Genomic DNA, 20861 nt, shown 5'->3' on the forward strand with positions numbered 1-20861 from the left:
TGCCGTGGGGCTACGCGAACTGCGCAGCATTTGATTATTTCTCGCTGCTGCAATTTAGCCAAATGGCGTGTTGTTGTGTTGGCTTTAGACGGCTTTTGCTAGGGGCTCAAGTTAATAGGCATTTAATGCGCCCCCAACGACAGCTGTGGAATTTTCGATAGATTATCGTTGATCGATTGCAAGCGTGTTTATCGGATTCAAAATGGTCGAAGCAGAGGAAGGTTTGATCTACGTCTTCCAACGGCGTTTAAAGAAGGGTTTTGTGGCAGTAAAGAAACAAGTTCTTTGCAGTGGGAATGTCTGTCGCTGCTTCAGTCTGTTTTTTATACAAAAGAGTACCCAGGGCTCCTCTAGAGGCTCCTTTTTTCTTCCTTTTAAATATACAGCATAAACTCCACTTTGCTTGACTTTCTTCCAACTTAAATGTATTTATTTATTGTGAATTTTGGATTATCTTTTGTAAAAAGCTGCAAACTGACGGTGCAACGCTCGCGTACGAGTCATGAGGCTAAAATGTATCTAACAACTAATATCACAATCGATGTTATGTAATTGAAACTTCTCATCTGGTGAATTGCGGATGCTGAGGCTATTATTATTGTATGTTGCCATGTTTGCTGCTTTCCCCCTCGCTGTCGCTCGTCTTGTCCGCCTGATCGCCAGAGGAGCCAGTGGTCGCTGGTGGGCCATCGAGCAGCTCAAAGTCACAGACCAAAGAGAAATGATCCGATGGATACTGATAGCTGGGCGTGCGATTTTTGCCAATCTCTTCGCCTGTCGGAAATTCCAGACAGTTTTTGATCTGCGAAAAAGGAATGAATAAATGGCTTAAAAAATTGTCTTTGCTTCCATCTGTTGAGCTTCCCACCTTGAGCTGTTCGGGTGTATAGAAGACATAGTCAATGGTGTGACACTCCTCGCCCTCCTCGCGTATCTTCCAGGTGGTATAGGGCGGCTCACGCTTGATCGACTGCGAGACAAACTCATTGACATCCTCGCTGGGCTGCAGGATCTGCTCCCGCTCCAGCTTAACATCCGCATAGGCGCTGCCCAGCTTGAACAGATCGCAGCCCAGTATCGTGGCATAAATGGGCTCGATTGGCTCCGCATTGAAGTCACCGCACAGCAGCAGCGGCGTCTCCCCAGCGAATTGTTTAACGAATCGCATCAGATCACGTCCCTGCTCATTGCGCAGCTTGGCCAGCAGTGCCCCGTGTCGTGCCTTCAAATGGGTGGTGCAGACACAAAACTCCCTGCCGGAGGACTTCAACTGGAGTCGTGCCGCAATGGCCACCTGGTTGCTCTGCACACGCCAGACCTCCAGGACACGCGTGTCGTAGCCCATCAACTGCAGCTTGTCGCGTTTGTAGAAGACGGCACAGCCATCGGGTCCGTTATTCTGCTCTATGTAAAGGCAGGGCGAGTCCGGCTTGGGGAAGAAGATGCCCGCATAGTTCTGGCTGCCCAGCACCGTCTGCAGGAACTTGAAGTGATCCACTTCCTGCAAAAGAACGAACGTTAAAGCGCAACTGTGTTTGTAGGCAGGGTGGAGGAGGGTAAATGTACTTGCAGACAAATGACATCGGGCTGGTTCTGCAGTATCTCCTGGACTATCAGGTACTTGCGATGCTGCCAGTCCAAGGCCTCCTCGGGGCAGCGCACAAAGCCATCATTATGCTGGCCAAGAGCTACACAAAAATCGATTAAAGATTAAGCTTTAAATCAATTAAATATAGCACTTACTCTGTGACAAAATATTCCACTGCAGCAAGCGAATATTCTGCGAACTATCGCCCTCAATGGGTGCACTGCAAACTGCAAAATCAAGCCAAAAATTTCAACAAAAATCCATCACAATTCAAATTTCAACTCTTACCTCTCGAAACAGCGTTCAGATTGAGACAACGCAGTCCATCGGTGACATCCTCGTCCATCACGCGAGGCTTAAGGAAGCCTCGGGATAGCAATGATGGCTGCTGGTTGCCCGTGGATCCTGCCTTCATGACATGATGCAGCACTGCTGTTGTGCTCAGACCCTTGGGCACTTCCAGACCATCGTCCTGCGAGTCCACATTGTTGATCTTTGGCGCCGAATTGAATGAGCCCATTCTGTAAGAGATTTTACGGGCATAAGTTGCGTTTCCAAGGGATGGCTGTGGCGTAAAAAAAAGATGCTACAAATTTGTGCAATAAACTTGCAGCAAAAACGAACAACAGCAACCAACAACGAACAAAGAACAACAACGAAGAGCTAAGAAATACTCACAACGCATCGGGTTTTCTATATAGAATTTTTCGTAGTATTATGCTGAAAATGAACAGACTGTGACTATGTCGACGACTCGTATAGAATTTAGCCATATTTCCCTTGCTGCAAAAAGAATCGAAGTAGTGTGCGCGTGTGTGGGGAAATTGTTTGTTTGCATTAAATTTTGTTGAACAATTTTACAGAGTTTGGGGAAGTACAATTTATGTAAAAAAAAAGCAAAATAATTCAATATTTTATAGGCAAGCAGAAGCAATGAAATAAGGCAAAGCGGCTGGCAGGAAGGCGACAGGAAGAAGGTCTACGAGTGAGTAGAGTTTTTCGATTGTAAAAATCGAGCACTTCCAACAGGAGTAAAGTACGGCAAGGTTACACTTTCGGAGTTCACTTTTAGCGATTAGTTTTTCAATTTCAATTCACTTTCGTCGGAACTTAGCGCTATGTTCGCTTGGCTTTCTGCTGCTAAAAGATCTACAGAGTCTTTGCTATTTTTTACACAAATTTCAACAAAGAAAGGGACTTTATAGTTGGGTGCAAAACACTTCAAGAATACTACACTCTTAGCCAAATTATCTTCAGCCAAATCTGTCTACCTTCTTCTACTAACCCCCAACTTTAATCACACACCACAAGTAGTTAGAGGCTCTAATGCACATTTAGACACACAGATCATTGGATATTTCTGGCTGTAGCATTCATTCAATCGCCACTCGCAGCAATTAGCACTTTGGCTCTGGTTCTAAGCTGACTTACTCTCAAAGAGCGACAGGGAGAGAGAATCAAATCGAGTGAATTTCCCACCCACGCAAAAAAGTCGCACGCAAAAACGTCTGACAAAAAAAAGACATACAAAAAATGTCGCTCGGTCAATAGCTTCACAGCTGTTGGGGGGATCTGTGGGCTGGGGGAACACTCTTGATTCTGGTTCTGAATAACCAGTTCGGTTTGGGAGGGATTCAAGAATCTCTCGCTCTCTCTCTCTCTGGGCTGGGGTATATGGGACTGGATTTGGGTGTACGGGTTTCAGTTTGTCAACGCAATCAATCACAGCTGGAGCTGGGCAGGAGTTGCAGCCTGCTACAGAGTGCTGCCTGGTCTGGGTCTGGGTCTGGGTCTGTCTCTGAACTGTGATCTCTCACCTGGTCAGCATCACTTTCTGCAGATAGGCCTTGCGATCGTTCTTGCAGGGCGCCTTATTGGCACGTTTCATGTGCATTGCTTGCTCCATTATTAGGCGGCACAGGACAGGGATATTTCCAAGTGAAGGATTTGCTTTGCTATTCAAATTTTGGGGCACTGGGTAACGTGGGGGGGTTTTAGTGGGACAGCCGAAATATTTGTATATGCTGGAACGAGGTGCGCTTGCAAGCGACTTTGGCGAAACTGAATGCCAACTGAAGTGCGGCGTTTTATTAGAGAGATGATTGCCCCGCCGGGCTGGGCCGGCACAGAACGAAGAGAACGAAGATGCCGAGAAACAACACAAACAGTGAGCAGTGACGCAGCAGAGGGGACTGGGGGGATTGGAGAGGGGAGAGGGGAGAGGGGAGAGGGTCGGAGGGTAGAGGCGACAACGCACAAACGAGTATTTCTGCTTGGCCGTGTGTATTGTGTATCTCTGCAAGATTCAGAACGCAGATCAATACATTCTGGGCGCTCACGTGTGTGCGCCGAAGCCGTCCGCATGTTTAACAAAAGAAGAACAATTCTTGACAGACTGCTAAATATTTATGGGCCGCACAACAGAGGGAGGTAGCGGGGGTCAGCTAATGAAAACAAAAGTGCTCCGCAATCTCTGGCTGAGATATGCACGAAATCACATCCTTAGCTAATACCCCGAGGCTGTTGTATGCCCAAACAGTAGCACGAATATTGAATATGCTAAACGCAAATGCTAAACCAGCAGACAGGCAGACAGACAAATAAGAAGAAATTGTTTATACAGCAACGCAGTTACATGTGTAATGAAGGAGATTTTCTATTCGCTATTCTCTCCTCTGCTTATCCTGCACAATATAATGCCATCTGCTGCTCTGTATCCTAGGAATGTGTTATAGTTAATCCATTACCTGGGTATGGGCACAGCCACACGCCTCGCATACGTCTTCGATCTGACAATCAAACGCGATGTTTTCATTAAAAACTCCATCTTTGATGTGTCTTTTTCTACCAACTTTACTTCACTTTCTGGTTGGGTTTTAGTTTGTTTTTTTTCTCTTTTTTTAGTCTCTCTTTTGGTGTTAGTTTTCTTTTTGTTTGTCTCTTAGTTTTTGGCTAAGAAAACATTAGGATAGCTTGAAATGTTTTATATTTAATTGCAGTATGGCAATGTCAAAGAGACGCGGCTTCATCTGTGTTTCCTAAAAACAACAAAAAAGTAAGTTCAGAATTAATTTTGATGGGTTTTTGTGGGCATTTTGCTGAAGAACCTTCCACTTGCATTGGCGTACATATTCGAAATGGTTTTAATCATTAGACCACGTGCCACAGATACTTGACGCATTTTTGATGTGTGTCTTATCAGCCACTCGAAGCGTGACCCAGAGACAATTACAAAGTGCCAATACAGCTGGCAGAATTGTACATATTGTTGATTAGGATTGAGTAGGTGCTTGAGCGAGTTCTTTACAGAATAAGTACCGAAGATTCAATCCATATAAATGGTCCTAGAAATTTGCTTAAAACTGAAGTTGCCACCACCTTTTAGTGTGCCCATTTCCCTCTAATTTCCAAGCAATTCCATGGCCTCAAACTATGCCTATTTCGTGCTAATATTGCTTTAGATAAAGCACAAATCAAGGAGCTTCTTAGACCCCCTGAAACACACACAAAAGTGCATCTAAAACCCAGCAGAAATATGAAATGGAATGCCAACAAGCTCCTAGAAATCTTTGGACGTTTCCTCTGCCAATTAAAATGTTTCAATTCAGTGAATAAATCCACAGATTAAATACACAAATATTATAATATTTACTGCCACATTTTCACCCGCCTTTCACTCAACTATAAAGCACACGGAGACACACACCGAGCAACCAAGACCACCCTGATGATAATTTCGCACAAAATTGTGCAAGGTTAGTTTTTGATCTTGCTGCCAGTTGCTGCTGCTGTTGGCTGGCCGTTCGCTGAATACAAAAAAGAAACGGGGCTAAGTGGCTTGGCCGTTGGGGCCGGACAATGCCTAAGAACACTTGAGGCAGAGCCCAGCCATGAACTTGATTTATCAGCAGACAGGCGGCAGCCCCCCAGGCAACAAGTTTTCGGCAATCGAATCTCTCACCTTACAAGATACAAGAGCAAATCGCGAGGCGGCTCATAATCGACGGTAAACGACGATGACGGCGGCACCGTGTCTCCTCCAACGGCAGCAGCAGCAGCTGCAGTCTGTCTTCTCATGGAGTTGGAGTTGGAGTTGGGGCTGGGGCTGGGGCTGGCAGTGGCCACACCCTGCATCTGATCTTGCTGCTGTGACTGTGGCTGCTGCTGCTGCTGCTGCTGCTGCTTGGTGGCATCCAGTTCGACATCCATTTCAAAATCAATTTCCAGTTTACGTGCGGCCAGACGCTGTCTCATTTGCACCGTGGAGGTCATTGCCGAGGTCTTGGCCAGTGCTTCCGCAATTTCATATTGCTTGAGGAAATCCTGGCGCAGACGTTGACTCTCCGCACAGTTCTGGTGGCCACCCAAGGAGAGACCTTGCGGCTGACGGCACGCATCACCGCACAAACGCAGGCACATCTCATTGATGGCCGATGAGGAGCTCAAGCCCAGGCCCAAACAATTCAGACAGGGCTTGGACTCAGCCGAACCTCCAGCCAGTTCTGGCTCCTGGCCATAGTGCCCTGGTGGTGGCGGTGGCTCCTCATCATTGGGTGTTGGTGGCTCATCCGTGACATGAAAGTAACGCGGAGGTTCATCATCAGCCTCAACCCGTTGCTGCTGCTGCTGTTCCTGTTGCAGATTGTTGCGCCTGCCTGTGCCATCATTCAGATTGAGATTCAAGAGCAACGCCGTCACGGGCATGGCCTTGCCCAAGGCGGGCTGTCGCCGATGCCCGTAATGCTCCTGTATGCAGTTTTTGTTATCCATTTTTTCTAGCACTCTTCGTCCATGGAACACTTGTTGTATTATTTAATATGCACTTTAAGAGAGAGAGAGAGACTGCACGACCGACTATCCGTTTAGAACATCCAACAATTATAAACGCGCGTGCGTTGCTTTTCCTTATTTATATCTTTGTCGGGCTCTAGCCCGGTGATCGAGGCAATCAAGTGGTTTCCCTCTCGCATCTCGTACACACACTCTCATTAAAAGAGGCAGACAGTTGTCTGTCTCCCGTGCCAGTCATAGGTAAATGCTCTCGATCGCTGCTGATCGTTTCGCTCATTCGCTCGCTCGTTGTTGTTCCTCTGGCTAAAGGCAAACCACATTTGATCACTTTCCAAAATGTCAAAAATTCACAATTAGCCGAAACACACACACACAAAAGATTTACTGTGATTTACTGCCTAAAAGTTATAGATTGCCTGGCACTTTCATTGGCTATCCAATCGGATACCCATAAACTTGACCTGATGAATCAGCTTGGCCAGTTTGGCTGCCTGTGCATCGTGTTGTATGTATGAAAACATAACATGAATTGCGCTGTTTTGTTCAATTAAAACAGAATATTCACTTGAACTTGTGGCTGGTTGGTTGAGGTTAAGGCAACGAGTGAAATAATTGCTGAATAACTGAGGGAGGAGCGAGAGATATCTTTGTATTTATGGGATAGGAAATAGCTCATTTAATTAAGCATTTAATGGGAAATTAATTAAGTATTATTAGCAGGACTTACTTCCTAGAAGAGGTTGCTAAATCACTGCCATAAATTGCACCTTAATTTCCTTAATTTTCACAATTCTCATCGCCAGTTCCTTCCCTAAATTGCAACTTCCTTAAAGAGTGAAAAATGTTGGGCAGTTCATAACTATAATTTAATTTCCCCAAATAACAACAACAATAACCGATAAATAATGAACAATATCCAATCACAAAAGATTGATTAATCAACTGTCTGTCACCCACACTCCCGTATATCATTCAAGTTACTCGCCCAGTAAGAGGGGAAAGCAAAGCAAACGACAACATCAAAACCTCCAATGCTTATTTGTAGCTAATAAATTATTATACAATTTCATGACTTTTGCCTGCCTGCTGGCTGGCTGGCTGCTGCCTTTCATGATTTGCATTAATTCAAGAGCAAATTAATTGCATTTCATTTGGTGGCTAATAAACTAAAAACAAATCAAATGCAACAAAAGCAAAACAGAACAGAACAGAACAGAACAACTTTCATTCATTTCCGCAGTGGGTACATACAAATATATTTATGTGTTCATTTATAACCTATATAAAGGTGTGAGAATATATCTGGTTATTTTCAAAGTTTAATTGAATGATTTTGGTTGATTATTTTGATCATTACATGGCCCTTACTGTTCAATCTTTACAGTCTTCTAGGTAGACTTTTAAGATTCCAAAGCGTTCTTTGTCCACTTCAAGAGTTGCATTACTTTCGATGCAGTTTTAGATACAATTTTTTCCTCAAGTCTGCTCACAAATTGTACAACCATTTTAGATGCATGATCTTCTACATGAGCACTTTACATACATATGTATAGCATACTTGCAGGCGTGTCGAATGTAGAAATCATTTAAAATCTTCTTTGAAACATATTTGGGGCATGTCCATCACACAAGTGGGTATAAATATTTAATAAATCACTGATAAAATATTTGTAAAGAATTGTTAACTTTGTGGTGAATTTGTACCACACTATTAAACCCTTTAAAAGCTAAACAAATAGCAAATTACTTATATTCCCATCAGCATCATATTCTCATTGATACTCTTGGGATTTTGGATTATTATTTGACATTATCCCTTACTCCCACCCTCAATTTTCACTTAAACTAATTTGCTTCTGCAAGTACTCTTCTATCCACAATATTGATAATCATCTTTTTCGATATTTCACTAATTAATTATAATATTTACTTCTCCTTCCCTCGCTTCCCTGCTTTTACTCTCCCCCTGTTTATGCTCTTGGGCTTTTTGAAGATTTGATATAAATTCTGTCTTTTATTCATTTTCTTTTTTGGCAATGCACTGCGGAAAGCCGTGTCGGAACAAACAAGAGCGGCGGCCGACATTGAGTTTTATTTATATATGGCTATATGTAGTACGTGAATGTGCGATCGGGTCTATAGCGAAACGTCCGTCAACTTGCTGGGGAACTTGTCTCATGAACTTGCACGCTAAACGCTAAACTTATGACAGTTCTAGCCCTTTGTGCAGGGCGTACGCGTGTGGCATATGGGTAAATGGCAATCAAAACGCTGTAACAGCATAACTTTGTTACTGCCTGGGCCATCTGTTTCATCCACAGAGGTGATAGGGTCATCGATCAGGCGTCTGCCTACGAGTACTAGCTCTATATATCAATATTTGAGTCAAACAAAAAACGAAAAGGCAACAGAGACGCCTGGTGATGCGATAAGGCTTATCAGTGGTTTTGCACTTATTGAATTTACTGAACGATTGAGAATGTTCGACTATGCGATGACCTAGAACTGAGACAGCAGTAGGGAGAAGGCAAGCTGATATTTGGCAAGCTATGAAGAGTTTTTGGGTTAAAGTTGTTGAAAAGCAGTTTCGGTGGTTGTTTTGATCCTTAAAGAGGTGTTAAGTGTGTCAAAAATGGCCTCAAAGAATACTTTCTGATTGTTGTTGGGTTCGGGTTGTTATTTATGGGCCATGGAAATCTGCTCTTTTGGCACTCGAAGATTCAGCAAAATGTCTTGCCTGTGCCACTGCTTTCTTTGCTGTTTTATAGATCATTGTTTGATATTTTTTGCATCACTAAAAGCTACAATTGTTCAGATAACAGAGCATCTAAAACTGCTTACCCCTGCACTTTTTACAGCAGCTAATTTCCCTGACAACCAGATGTAATAATAAATTGCCTGCTAAGACTATTTGCACATTTAGGTATACAAATTCCATTTCTTTTGGCTAGCAACCCAGAGTTGAAGAGTTGCTACAATTAATACTCCATTTTCGCACAGAATAAAAATCCTTTCTATCCCTCAAGTAGCACAAATCTGTTTTCTAGGGTATGCACACACTTTAAACGTTTTGCCGTTTGCTTAGTTTTTTGATTAATTCGTTATACAACCGCATAGCGACAGATTGGGACACACATACAATATACGTCCATATGTCTGTATTAATCGTAAATGTACATAGGTCTCTGCACTATATCGCGTCGACTTTTGCTTGGAAATAACTGGTTCTGCTCCGGCCAAAGCTGATTCCAGCTGCCTCTCAATGGACTGGACTCGAAAATGTGTTAATGTGGCGGGTACATTCGTTCATTTCGAAATGGTTCGCGGGTTCGTGGTGGCAGTTTCTTCAGCGTTTCAGAAAAGGATGTGTTGTTCTTGGTCCACAACTCACCATTTTGTTGCCCAATTTACTATGCATTCCCACACATGGTTAAGTAGTGAATCGAAGTGTATCCTAAGAGCAGTCCAAACGGATCGAGCGTGATAGAAATAGTTTAAGTAGTTTTTCGGAAAAGCAAATATTTTAAATGGTTCTAATGCCTCCGACGAACTGCAAAGAACTAAACGCGATGGACGGTGCTTTGCGCCATTTATAGCCTCGCCTCACACCCCCACAGTACCGGAGAGAGAGAGAGAGAGAGAGAGAGGGAGCATCGTAATGCTGATAAGGATATTTACTGATAACACTGTGCTCTCTCTCCCCCTCTAAGGCTCTCTGTTTGGGTGTCTGTCTGAATGAGGCGGTTGCACAATACTCATCGCTACACTCTCTCTCTCTCTCTCTCTCGCACTCTCTCTTCTTTTCTACCTCATTATCGTAATAAGTTCAATGGCTCACTCTCTCAGGGTCTGTAATGCTGCTGTAAATACGCGTACTAATACTGCTACATGTGTTTACAGTTCATTTAGCATTTGATTTGGTTTCTAGGGGGCTTACTGGTAACGCGCTGTGTGACATTGATAGGGAATAAACGAGTGTATGTAAACTTGTAGCATGGAAGGGTAAGGCAGAGCAGAAGAACTAAAAATGTATCGTAGAACAAGTGCTCTAAGATACTTTTGTAAATATTGTGAATAGAAAGCGTAGAACAAAGATATGGAAAGTTTTCCTATTGCAATATTCAAATTTCTGCGACTTAAAGCTGCAAGAAATCTCAAATCATGAATGAAAGGGAAGAATTGAAATTTGTTCATTTTGAGATTCAATTACTTGTTTCCATACTGTTGGCTTTTTGTGAAACACATTTCAATTTGTGCTAAATTTCATAGCAATTATTGGAATTCTAAGAAACTCAAGGTCACTTTCAAGGTTGTCTTAGGCTTTTCCAGCATGAAGTGCCCCCAAAGGTTTCTAAATTCTTCGCGTTTGATGGACATCTGCCAACTGATAGAAACAACAATTTGAGCTATGATCATAGAACTCTACTTATACTCCACCCAAAGTTTTCCCCATTTTCACCCATCATTTCCAACGCAAATATTGATGAAATAATACACCTATTCAGCAACTCTTATGTATATATTGCCTTAATAAATCTCTCAGTGATACATTCTCGATCCCAAAACAAAGACAAACCTGTCACAAGTACCTACTCGAATGATTCATTACCCATTACTTTGTTGAATGTGAGTGGGTCAATCATGTGTGATTTGTAAATCGAAATTGATAACAATTTCTACAATGACGCGTTGATCGCTGTGTCTGCTGTGGTCTAGCGTCTTGTGTCTGGCTTGGATGTTGTACTAAATCTTATCGGTTATAACTGAAGCAGAATTGCCACTTCTGAATAGTTTCTCTTTCACTCACATGTTGGCTATGGTGGAATTTATTTTGCAATGCTTTTTGATAAGCTCGTACTCTCTGGTGTTGTGGGAATGGTTTTAATTTTTGGTTTTGGTTTTAATTAGTTTGGAGCGGTTGCATTTGCGTTGTTCTATGTGCGAATCCAGACTATTGTCAAGGTTATTGCTGATCGGTGGGTGGTGGCAGGGGGAATACAACTATTTAGTTCTCCTTACGAGTGTGTGTATTTGTATAGCAGCCACCCACAGTCCCAGCCCAGTGGTCTAGCCATTGAGATAAGATTATGTTGTTTCGAGTGGACCCCACCACGGCCTTGTTGAGAGTGCTGAGGTATAAAGTTCGCTCTATATTTGTCGTATATAATATATGGCATGGCACTTCAAATGGTTGGGTGCTCATCTGTATGTTTGTTAGGTCTGCCTATTGTCTGTTGCTGTTTTGTTTACGAGTAATTTGATGCTGCCCTCGGAGGTCTTATCAAATTCGGCACTCACAACGTAAGCGTGCCGATTTGCATGTGTTTATTTAAAGTATATTTATTTTTTTGGAATTTGTACTGTTTTCTTTGATATACCAATCATTGCGTTGAGTGTTTTCTTATCATAAGCGGCATTTAGAGTTTTTGTTCTGCATGGATCATGAGACACACATTTGTACATTCATTTATTTGTATGCCAATCAGCTGTACATCTGTTCTGGAACTGAGTCATTCCGGTTGTTTCGAGTTTTCGGTTGACGACTGACTGAGCTGCCGGCTTAAGTTTTTAAGTTGATTTTGGGGTAGGTTGGGTTGGGTAATGAGGAATGAGGATGAATTTATACAGATATCGAGTACTGAATAAGCTGATTTGCGGGTAAGACAGCGCTGGGTATAGATCCAGAAGGATTGCTTTAAGTAACTGCCTTAAGAGATCAAAAATACATTATTTATTCAGGCACTCCATGTATTGCCATGTAGATAGTTAGATGGATATGCAGTGCCAGGTTTTTTTCTGCCTATGGAATGATTAATGGTCACGTGATAGCAAACACAAATATCTGCCCATTATCATCACTCAATTATCATTATCCTCGAATCCAACTGAGATCCCTTTCATTGGGGAATTCCCAGCAATTGTGTTTAAATTATGGGTTCGGGTCTCTTGAACAAGGGCAACACCCCACTTTAATCAGAGGGGATCTTTTGTGCTTGTTGAAATTATGTACACAACGCCCTCAACGCACACACACACATAAATATTTATGCACGTAGGCACAATATTATATACAAAAGAACCGTTATTGTACGAGTAATTAAAAACACATTTTTGTTGTCAACCACACACTCATCAACACACACACATGTGTATACTCATAAAATAAGAGAAACAAATAGGCACTTAAGTAAATTACATGCAAGAAGACCCCAAAAACCCAACCCAAAGCCAACACCCCAAACATATGGCAAGGCCAAGCTGTGATAATATGAGGTGGGGCATGGCCTACTAAATCATTAATAAATTAGTTTGAATGTAGATAGAGAGATATAAAAACATGAGTAGCCACACCTATTTTCAATACACCTTGTCTAGCCAATTTGCTAGCCGCCTCAAACCCAAACAAAAAACGTGCGATGCGCTAATAAAGAGAGCGGAAACATGCCGGGGAAGAGTGGAGAGGACAGAGAGAGAGAGAGGGAGAGAGAAAGAGTGAGTGTGGACGAATAAACTCTCGCCTCGCCCCCTCTCTACCTATGACTATCTCTTCCTCTGTCACTCACACTAATCAGCAGCTAAAGAGGCGCATTGGAGCAAAATATATTTAAAAGAAAACACATAATCAAAAAAAAAATAAAAGATGAAAAAGAAAGAAAAACCAACTGCAAGGGTACAAAGAAACAGGGCCAGACGGAAAAAGCTTAATAAATGCAGAGCGCTCACAAAGGAAATTTGATTTGTGAAAAGTAAAAAGCAAGAAAGCAACGAAACGGCAAACAAATGCGGCCCCACATTGCTGTTGTTGCAGTCCACTGAGGTTGCTGTTGTTGTTGCTGTTTTTGTTTGCTGCAAGACTCACTGCTGTGCTTATTGTTGGTGTTTTAACAGTTTCTGTTTCAGACTTTATTGTTGTTTTGTCAATAAGTCGCAGATTTTTCCGTGTGGTGAGGGTTGCACAAAACGGACAAGGGCACGGCACACCCCAAAAGAACAAAGGACACACACACTGCACCATGTACTCCTATTAGATAATTATGGAAACTTACAACCATTTCTTGAAAAACTTGTAAAACGCCACCAGCAAGAAAACGAATGTGGAAATCAGCTTCATAGTTGCACTAAATAGATTTTGCGCGTTCGCGTCGCTTCGCTTTTGTTTATGTAAATTGTATTTGTTTTTCAGTTTCGTTTGCACGCCTGCAAGTCAAAGTTTTTCAATCAAAGTTCACTTGTACATTGATTTAGAAAATATATTTTTTTTGTACACTGTTCCGGTTAATGTATGCTGGACATAAAATAAACAAATTGCAGCCACAAGTCGTAGAAATTAAGCTAAAATTTCACTATCAATGTCATTTCCGCGTCCGCGGAACACGTTTTTCACTCTAGCGGGAACACACGAAAAAATGCTCGAGGAGATAACGCTTTCTGTGACGTATGGCGCCATGCGGGAAGAGAGCAACTAACTTTGTGAGACACAGAGAGCGTGCGCCGTGAAGAGAGTGAGAGTGAATTAGTGCAAGGCAACAAAAAAGGAAAAGTTAACTGAGCTTTAGCGACTATTGAATGTTCTATGACAGGTGACTGATGGGTGTAAGCAACTAAAACATGATATCTTAGGAATTGAATATAGACATAGTTGCTTATTACACTCAGGGGCCAATGTTACTAGGAAATTTTTCCAGACAATTTAATTGTTTTTAATTAGCATTATTTGTATCTTACACATATTTTCTCATAGCTTGCCTTATTAAACACCTCAAATAAAGAAGTTTTATTACTAATCGTTCTCAATAGAGGTAATATGTATGTAAATAAGAAACACACTTATCACCTCATTAACATATTTTGCCATGAAACAGAAAAACTTTATTGGCAGTGTATGCCGTCACGTCCACTTGTTGTGAGCGGGGCAATAAACTTTTGTGTGGGCGTCCTCAAGAGAATTAACTAGCGTAGCAACGCAAGGGAGCGCCAACAAAAGAAAGAGAGCAAGCAACCAAAGAGAATCCCGAAGCTTTTGTTGTACTTTAAAGCTATGCGGGTGCAAAACTTGGCTAAGCTGGGTGTAAATATCTGGAAAGGCAGATAAAAGCCAAGAAACAGATAAGTAACGTTCATCTATTTGAATGGTAAAATGCAAACAAGCTGTTGACGAATATTCTCAGGAAACTTGTTTAATTTTGTTACAAAACATCTTACACCTAACTTATGTATGTATTAACGGTGGCAAAGGAATCAGCAATCAACAATTTGAGTTTCTAAATTCGTAGGCCGGTCCAATTCGTATGGAAATATTAATGGGCTCATTCAAGCGCTCTTGCATGAGACTGCAACAACAAAATAATCAGTTAAAAGCTGTCGTATATGTGGAGAAGCCATAACAATTGGCTTATCAGGGCCAAGAGTACGGGTACACATCAGGTGGGTTATATATCAATTATTTCTTACCGTTTATCAGCCTCACTCTCCCAAGAACGATAGCCTTTGCGTTTGGACGACTTACTTAATCGCAGCGATCGGCGCAACTCTTTCGGCATCGGCTTGTTCGTCTCTCGCCTCAGAAACTGTCCGAATTTCTCGCATTTCTCCGTCAGACTGTGCCACACCATGAGGATCATACGCTTGTGCCGGGATGCCCCAGATCCAGGGCTGCCATGGACACCGCCGCAGTTGTCCAGCTCTGTGGTGGACACAATCCACGACGACATGTTGACAAAGACTGAGCGACAGACTGACAAAGGCGACAGCTGACCCACTCCAAATGGCAATTGATAAGCCAATCGGCTTATTCTTTTATTTTTCATTAGTTTCACAATGCGAGAGAGAGAGACTCACATGGCAGCCTAAATTAGTCAGAGCCTCCATACACACACACACACACACGCACACTATCGTATTACCCAGAAAATAGTCCTGAAAATGCAATAAGTGAGAGAGGGAGTTGCCCTGCCCAGCGGCGGGGTGTGCCCTGTGCCCCTTTGCTACAGTTATGAATTTTTGGCCATGGAACAATTTCAATAAAAATCCTGCCAGAGCAGGGACACTCCCTCTGCAAGCGTAAAGGATATGGCCACTGACAGCATGTCCTCCTGCAACAAAATACAAATAGCTGCGTTTTTGGCATACGCTCTCCCATGTGGCCAACACCTAGGGACATTTTCCCCGCTCCAGCCACCACATCAAAATTGTGGCTAGCAAGTCCCAGCACTGACCATTGGCCATTACCTCCTTTTTGGCCCTGGCCATGGGAGTATCAGCATCCAAAACAAAATTGCATGCGGTTCCACGCAGTTTGGGACACACACAGAGCGAGACAGAGAGAAAGCAAGGCCAACGGGAGGGGGTTTGGGGGTTTGGGGTTGCAGTCCGGTGCGGCTCTGATGTTCTGATGGTCAACTACATTGTTATAACGAAAATTCGTTTATTGCCATATTGTTGGATTTTGATTTTGTCTTCGAAAAACAAAACTGCACAAAAATGGAGACCGAATTTTGCCATGGCCTAGGCCACAACTTTATGATGCCTGCCTGTTGGTTGGCTTGCTTGCTGGCTGACTGACTGGCTGGCTGGCTGGTTGGCTATCGCACAGGACCCTGTAACGTGCAATTATCTGCAGCATTGCATTGTCATGAGAATTGTACACACAGGCAGGACATAGTGGGAGTTGGGGCCAACGCTCTGTCAGTCAGGCTCTTAAAGTCATCTTCTTTAGTCGATGGCGATTCAATTGCGTTACAAGTGCCATGGCCATAAACAGAGGGTAAAAAGGAGTTCAGATAGGAGATGGCTGGAGTTGCAGGGCAGGAGGAAAGATGGGAAGCAGGAGGAAATGAAGTTTCATCTAGGATTCTCATGCTCGTCCTACGATAAGCAATGAATATGCTTATGGCAAGGGGGCACTAAGAGCAGTTTAAAGCCTCATAACTTCTTTGGATGTTGATATGCAATGACTGCGACACCAAGCCAGGCGAAACGCAGCTTTGCTACCGCCCAAACGACCGAGGGACGCAGCCGCATGACGCGCGAGAAGCGTGCAACCAAAACGATCGCAGGAGGGATAGATGTTAAACTAATATAAAATAAATAAAAATAAATACTAAATACAGGATAGATATGCAAGAGAGTGATTTCAGAAGAGTAAGGGAATTAGCAGTGCTATAAATTCGTTCTACGAAGTGGAATAAACAAATGAATAAAACTTCGTGTGCATCTAAAAGAAATCGTAAAGGCTGGCACTTAGCCTGATGAGTTGTAGCTTCGCTCAGAGCCATTGTCTTTGCATATCTTTTTTTGCCCCAGAGCTGGGCTTATTGATAACAAATCAGTTTTGGCCAAAGCAGACGACAGACAGACTAAATGAAGTTTTGCAGATTGCTAAAATTGGCTTCAGGCGGTGGGCACCTGTCTTGTCTGCTGCAAAAGGAATTGCATTTTTTGCTCCATATCAAATGCCATAAAATACCAAGCAGCTGTGTATAAAATTTGGGCATCCTTTTTATGGACACAACAAAAAAAAACATAAAAAAAGAATAGAAATCCATAACTCTGAATATGTCCATTGGCTGCTGCTGTTGGCTGATGCTTTGATAGCAAAATTGAAATGCAATAAAAGTAAATAGCATATTTATTCGCATTCGCATTCGTATTCGTATATTTCTTGTATTCAATGGCATTTTCCCTTCTGCACTGCACTGTATTTTGTGGACTGCATTTTTATTAAATTTTCTATCAAATTCGGTTTGGCTTCTGCAGCTGCAATGATCCTTTGACCACCGCCTCGAACCCCATGCTCTGACCTTTTATTTTGTGTGTGTGTGCGTCTGTATTTTGGGCAATTTAAATATTTTGCATATTTCGGAGAGTAATATACTCGGCTGCTGTTTACCGTGCTGCAAAATATGCAAATAAACTGTTGCATTTACTCGAAATCAATCAAGGACTGGGCCTGGCTATTGGGTCAGGCAACCGATATGACCATATCCTGCTGTCCGTTCATCTAACTGCTCTGTGGGAGAGAGAGCGCCTCTACCCCTGGGTCGAGTCGCTTTGGTTTTCGCTTACATTTTCATTGATTTTCATTTGCTGGCAGAAGTAACTACCTGCAGTGGTCAATATTTAATCTCTGAACCTGTCAATTCATTTTCTATTTCTATTTGCAAATATTTAACATGAACCTGCACGACATACGAGTATTTAACTTTTACAGGCAGATTTTGTATACTTCAAAATGTGTTTAAATTCAAATTAAATTATCTGTGACGGTCAGCAGCTTCCTGTATATTTATACATAATAAAGGGATCTACACTGCTGCTTAATGTAGAGTTTTCGTAATATATTTTCATATTTTCACAGTTTAATTTGTCTTCCTCCGTACATTTTGCATTCTCCTTTTGCTGTCCCCAACTAAAGAGACTTCTCGATGCTTTTTCTGCCGCTCTTTCCTCTGCCCTCTCTGCCGCTCTTTCTGCTGCTCTCTATCTCTCTCTCTCTCTGCTGCTCTCTCTGCTGCTGCTGTCGCTGCTGCTTCTGCCTCTGCTTTGGCCTAGCATCGCATCGCATTAAGGTGGCTGGGGCTGTGGCTGTTGCGGGGAGGGTGGGTAGGCTGTGTCCTCGGCGACAGTCGGCGAGATAAATGTATGCCCAATGCTGCTGATGTGCATGCAAATCTACATTTTTGGACGATTGTCAAAGCCGAAAGCCGGGCCGGGCCGGGCCGGGCTGTGGGTTCTGGCTGTTCTGTTGGTCCTCTGGTAGACAGATGTCAAGACATCAGACTCATATCAATGTGTGTGTGCTTGTGTGGCTCAACATATGTGCCCCGAAATACACACAGACACACATGGGCAACTACATGAGCGCATTACAAGCACTAACAAAAAAATATACAAAAAAAGAGAAGAGAGAGAGAGAGGGAAAGCAAATGAAAGTTTATGTTATAAAATGCCAAAGTGTGGTGGCACAATCTATTGGCAAAAGAGGCGACAGAATAACAACAACAGGAACAGGGGGATAGATGGGTGCTAGAGATGGTCGTGGTGTGGGCAGCTAGAGATGGTCGGGGTGTGGTCTGGTTTGTAAGTTGGAGTGTGGGCTATGGTGTCGGCTGTCATTTGGGCTGGGGGTTTTGGTGCAGGCATAAAATAGCGTATATAAGATAAAGGATATGTGTTACTGGGGCTTTCGCCTTCGGATTCTCTCCTTCTCTCTTTACCTCTTGGCCAGTGTTTTGTAGGGAAAGTCAACATATGGCGTTAAAGATGCGAACGTGCAGCGAATCCTTGAAGTTTTTGCTCTCCCTGTCTAACTTTAATGGTTCTTCTCTCTCTCTAGTTCTTAACCATCTTGTTGCAGCTTTAAGTTGCCCATGCTGCGACTGTACTTCTGGGAACTTCTCCCCTAAATTGTAATCAAACTTTAAAGACGTTCATGCATCTGTTTCCTCTTCACCCCCCCCCCAGCAACCGCAAACTGTCCTACGCTCTATTTCGCTTGCCCCAAGGCCTGTCAAATCTTCAAACAACAAAACCCATCAGCCCGGCAGGAGCAGGCCTAAACACACGCGGAAAGGACATGCAAGGAAGTTGGAGTGAAAGGTGGGAGGTTTGGGGTTGGGGGCTGCCTGCCAGCGCATCAGGAAAGTTTTCACATTCGCCAACCCATACAATCGAGCGACCATTTGGCTTAAATATTTTATGCAAATTTTCAATGTAATACAAATTCTGTTCTGCTCCAGGCATCACACAGACTAAGAGAGAGGGAAATACACACACACACACACATATATATGGCGGAGAGGCAAATAAAAATTGATGCCAATGCCGTTTGTCTTTTCATACATTTTTGCAGCAGCACTGTGTGTGTTTTTGTTGTGGTACCCTTGGACAGGAAGGGTATGATAAGCTGTAGCAGAGGTTGCTAATGCAGCGAGGGAGAGGGAGTTAATTTATTGGCATTAGGAGACACTTGATTGGATATTTCTTTGCCAAATAATGTCTCTAGAGTTGTAGATTTTACAGGTTCAAACTTGTCACAGATTCTTCTATATGCTTTAGGCAATTTTCAAGGATAATTTTCACGATCAAAGTACAATATTTTATAGCTAACACATCAACAAGTCTTTACGCGGCAAGTCTTCATGAGAAAACAATTTATATTGTAAAGATGAATAATTATTTAAATAAATATTGGAAAAGCACCTTGCAAAAAACTATAGTCATCGTTCTACTAAAATTTCCAGGGTATTCAAATCTTCTACCCCCGCCTGCAGCTGCCCCACTCCTTTTCTTATTTCTTTTTGCTGGCATTCCTGCTCCATCTCTGTGTGTGTGTGTGTGTGTGTGTGTGGGAGATGAGGCGGGGGCTATGTGCAATGATTTTCAATATGTCGCAACTCTCGGCCCAAAAACTTTTGCGCTATCTGTCTGCTGTGGGCCACACCACCCCCCATTCCAGCACAGCCATCGCCCGTGCCCGCCTCGGACTTGCTTGAAACAAATGTCGAGTTAATGCCTTGGCATACGTCGCCGATGCCGACAACGCCAGCGTCATTGCCAGAGAGCCATTGCCGATGTCGACAATGAATGCCGCATGGACATGACCTCAATTGAGCATTGGATACAGACGAGGAGCATACACACACAGAGGCTGCCATGAATATATGTATTGGGACGTGTATTGGTTTGATCGACATCAATACGCAAGGGTGGTAATATGTGTTAACCTCCGCCGATTGGGCTGTGGCGGGACAGGCAGCAGGCAAGAGGCAGCCTCCACCGTGGCAAAGAATAACACATGGCCATCACTGTCATCTTTTAGGCTGACAAGTGCGAGTGCTGGCATTACGAGACTTTGACGTCGATATCGACAAGTGCAGTGACAGCAGCAGCAGCACCTCGTAGTAGTAGTGGCAGCAGCATCAGGACTCTGCCCCAATCTGTGATGTGTCCTTCCATTTTTTTTTGCAGCTTCTGCTGCTGTCTCTGCAGCATAATCCCCAGCAGGGCCCAGCGCGTCACCAAAGGCTCATGCCACCATTTGGGTTTCACATATTGTCAGTTGGCTTAAGTTTTGGGGTTTCTACCCACTTTTACCCCCATTTTTACCTCTTTTTGCTTATCGGTTTTTGGTTTTTTTTTTTTTTTGTGTTTTGTGTGCTAAAAATTGAGGCGTCGACACTTTTTGGTGCACAGTTAAAAGGCAACATTCCACTCAGCCTGCCTGGCGGTCTCTCCTGTCTCTGCCACCGCCACTGCCTGATGTCTGATGGGTTCATTGTTTTGCGTTTATGATGCACTTAAATTTAATATTTAATTTTAATGTATTTTGCCAGCAAGTTTTTCTTCAGTTTTGCTGGCGTGTAAACTTTTTTTCGCTGTTGCCTGCAGAAGAGGAAATAACTTTGTTGAAGGTCTTTTGCAGAGAGTGGGAAGAGGGTTGGGGACCGTAGATTAAAGCTTTATGGACTGAAGGCTTTATAAT

General features: G+C 43.0%; 2 protein-coding genes across 8 annotated transcripts; both read right to left on the reverse strand.

The window, feature by feature from the left end:
• Positions 1-403: 403 nt before the first annotated feature.
• LOC117585209 (nocturnin) lies at positions 404-13770 on the reverse strand. Of its 7 annotated transcripts, XM_034274588.1 has the most exons (8): positions 9771-9934; positions 4336-4626; positions 2267-2371; positions 1877-2109; positions 1744-1815; positions 1567-1688; positions 869-1501; positions 404-802 (listed from the first exon to the last, which is right to left on the reverse strand). In XM_034274588.1, exons 2-8 carry the CDS (start codon positions 4413-4415, stop codon positions 596-598), a joined length of 1452 nt encoding a protein of 483 aa, XP_034130479.1. In that variant the 5' UTR covers positions 4416-4626; positions 9771-9934; the 3' UTR covers positions 404-595. The 7 variants fall into 7 exon arrangements, with proteins under 7 accessions (XP_034130479.1, XP_034130480.1, XP_034130482.1 ...); XM_034274589.1 differs by lacking the exons at positions 4336-4626; positions 9771-9934 and adding an exon at positions 13426-13770; XM_034274591.1 differs by lacking the exon at positions 2267-2371 and having other exon boundaries at positions 9771-9932.
• Positions 13771-14530: 760 nt separating this feature from the next.
• LOC117585211 lies at positions 14531-15100 on the reverse strand. Its single transcript, XM_034274594.1, has 2 exons — positions 14831-15100; positions 14531-14709 (listed from the first exon to the last, which is right to left on the reverse strand). Exons 1-2 carry the CDS (start codon positions 15088-15090, stop codon positions 14625-14627), a joined length of 345 nt encoding a protein of 114 aa, XP_034130485.1. The 5' UTR covers positions 15091-15100; the 3' UTR covers positions 14531-14624.
• Between the last annotated feature and the right edge of the window lie 5761 nt (positions 15101-20861).

The sequence above is a fragment of the Drosophila guanche genome, unplaced genomic scaffold, assembly GCF_900245975.1.
Source record: "Drosophila guanche unplaced genomic scaffold, DGUA_6, whole genome shotgun sequence".
Taxonomy (NCBI): domain Eukaryota; kingdom Metazoa; phylum Arthropoda; class Insecta; order Diptera; family Drosophilidae; genus Drosophila; species Drosophila guanche.

Excerpts from the sequence above, each read along its gene's own strand:
- LOC117585211 (XM_034274594.1), bottom strand. The coding sequence starts at position 15,090 with ATGTCGTCGTGGATTGTGTCCACCACAGAGCTGGACAACTGCGGCGGT. Across the intron at positions 14,710-14,830 it reads GAGAGTGAGGCTGATAAACG|TCTCATGCAAGAGCGCTTGA; the intron begins GTAAGAAATAAT and ends TTGTTGTTGCAG.
- LOC117585209 (XM_034274587.1), bottom strand. The coding sequence starts at position 6,358 with ATGGATAACAAAAACTGCATACAGGAGCATTACGGGCATCGGCGACAG. Across the intron at positions 2,110-5,549 it reads TTGCTCTTGTATCTTGTAAG|AATGGGCTCATTCAATTCGG; the intron begins GTGAGAGATTCG and ends AATCTCTTACAG. Across the intron at positions 803-868 it reads ATACACCCGAACAGCTCAAG|ATCAAAAACTGTCTGGAATT; the intron begins GTGGGAAGCTCA and ends CCTTTTTCGCAG.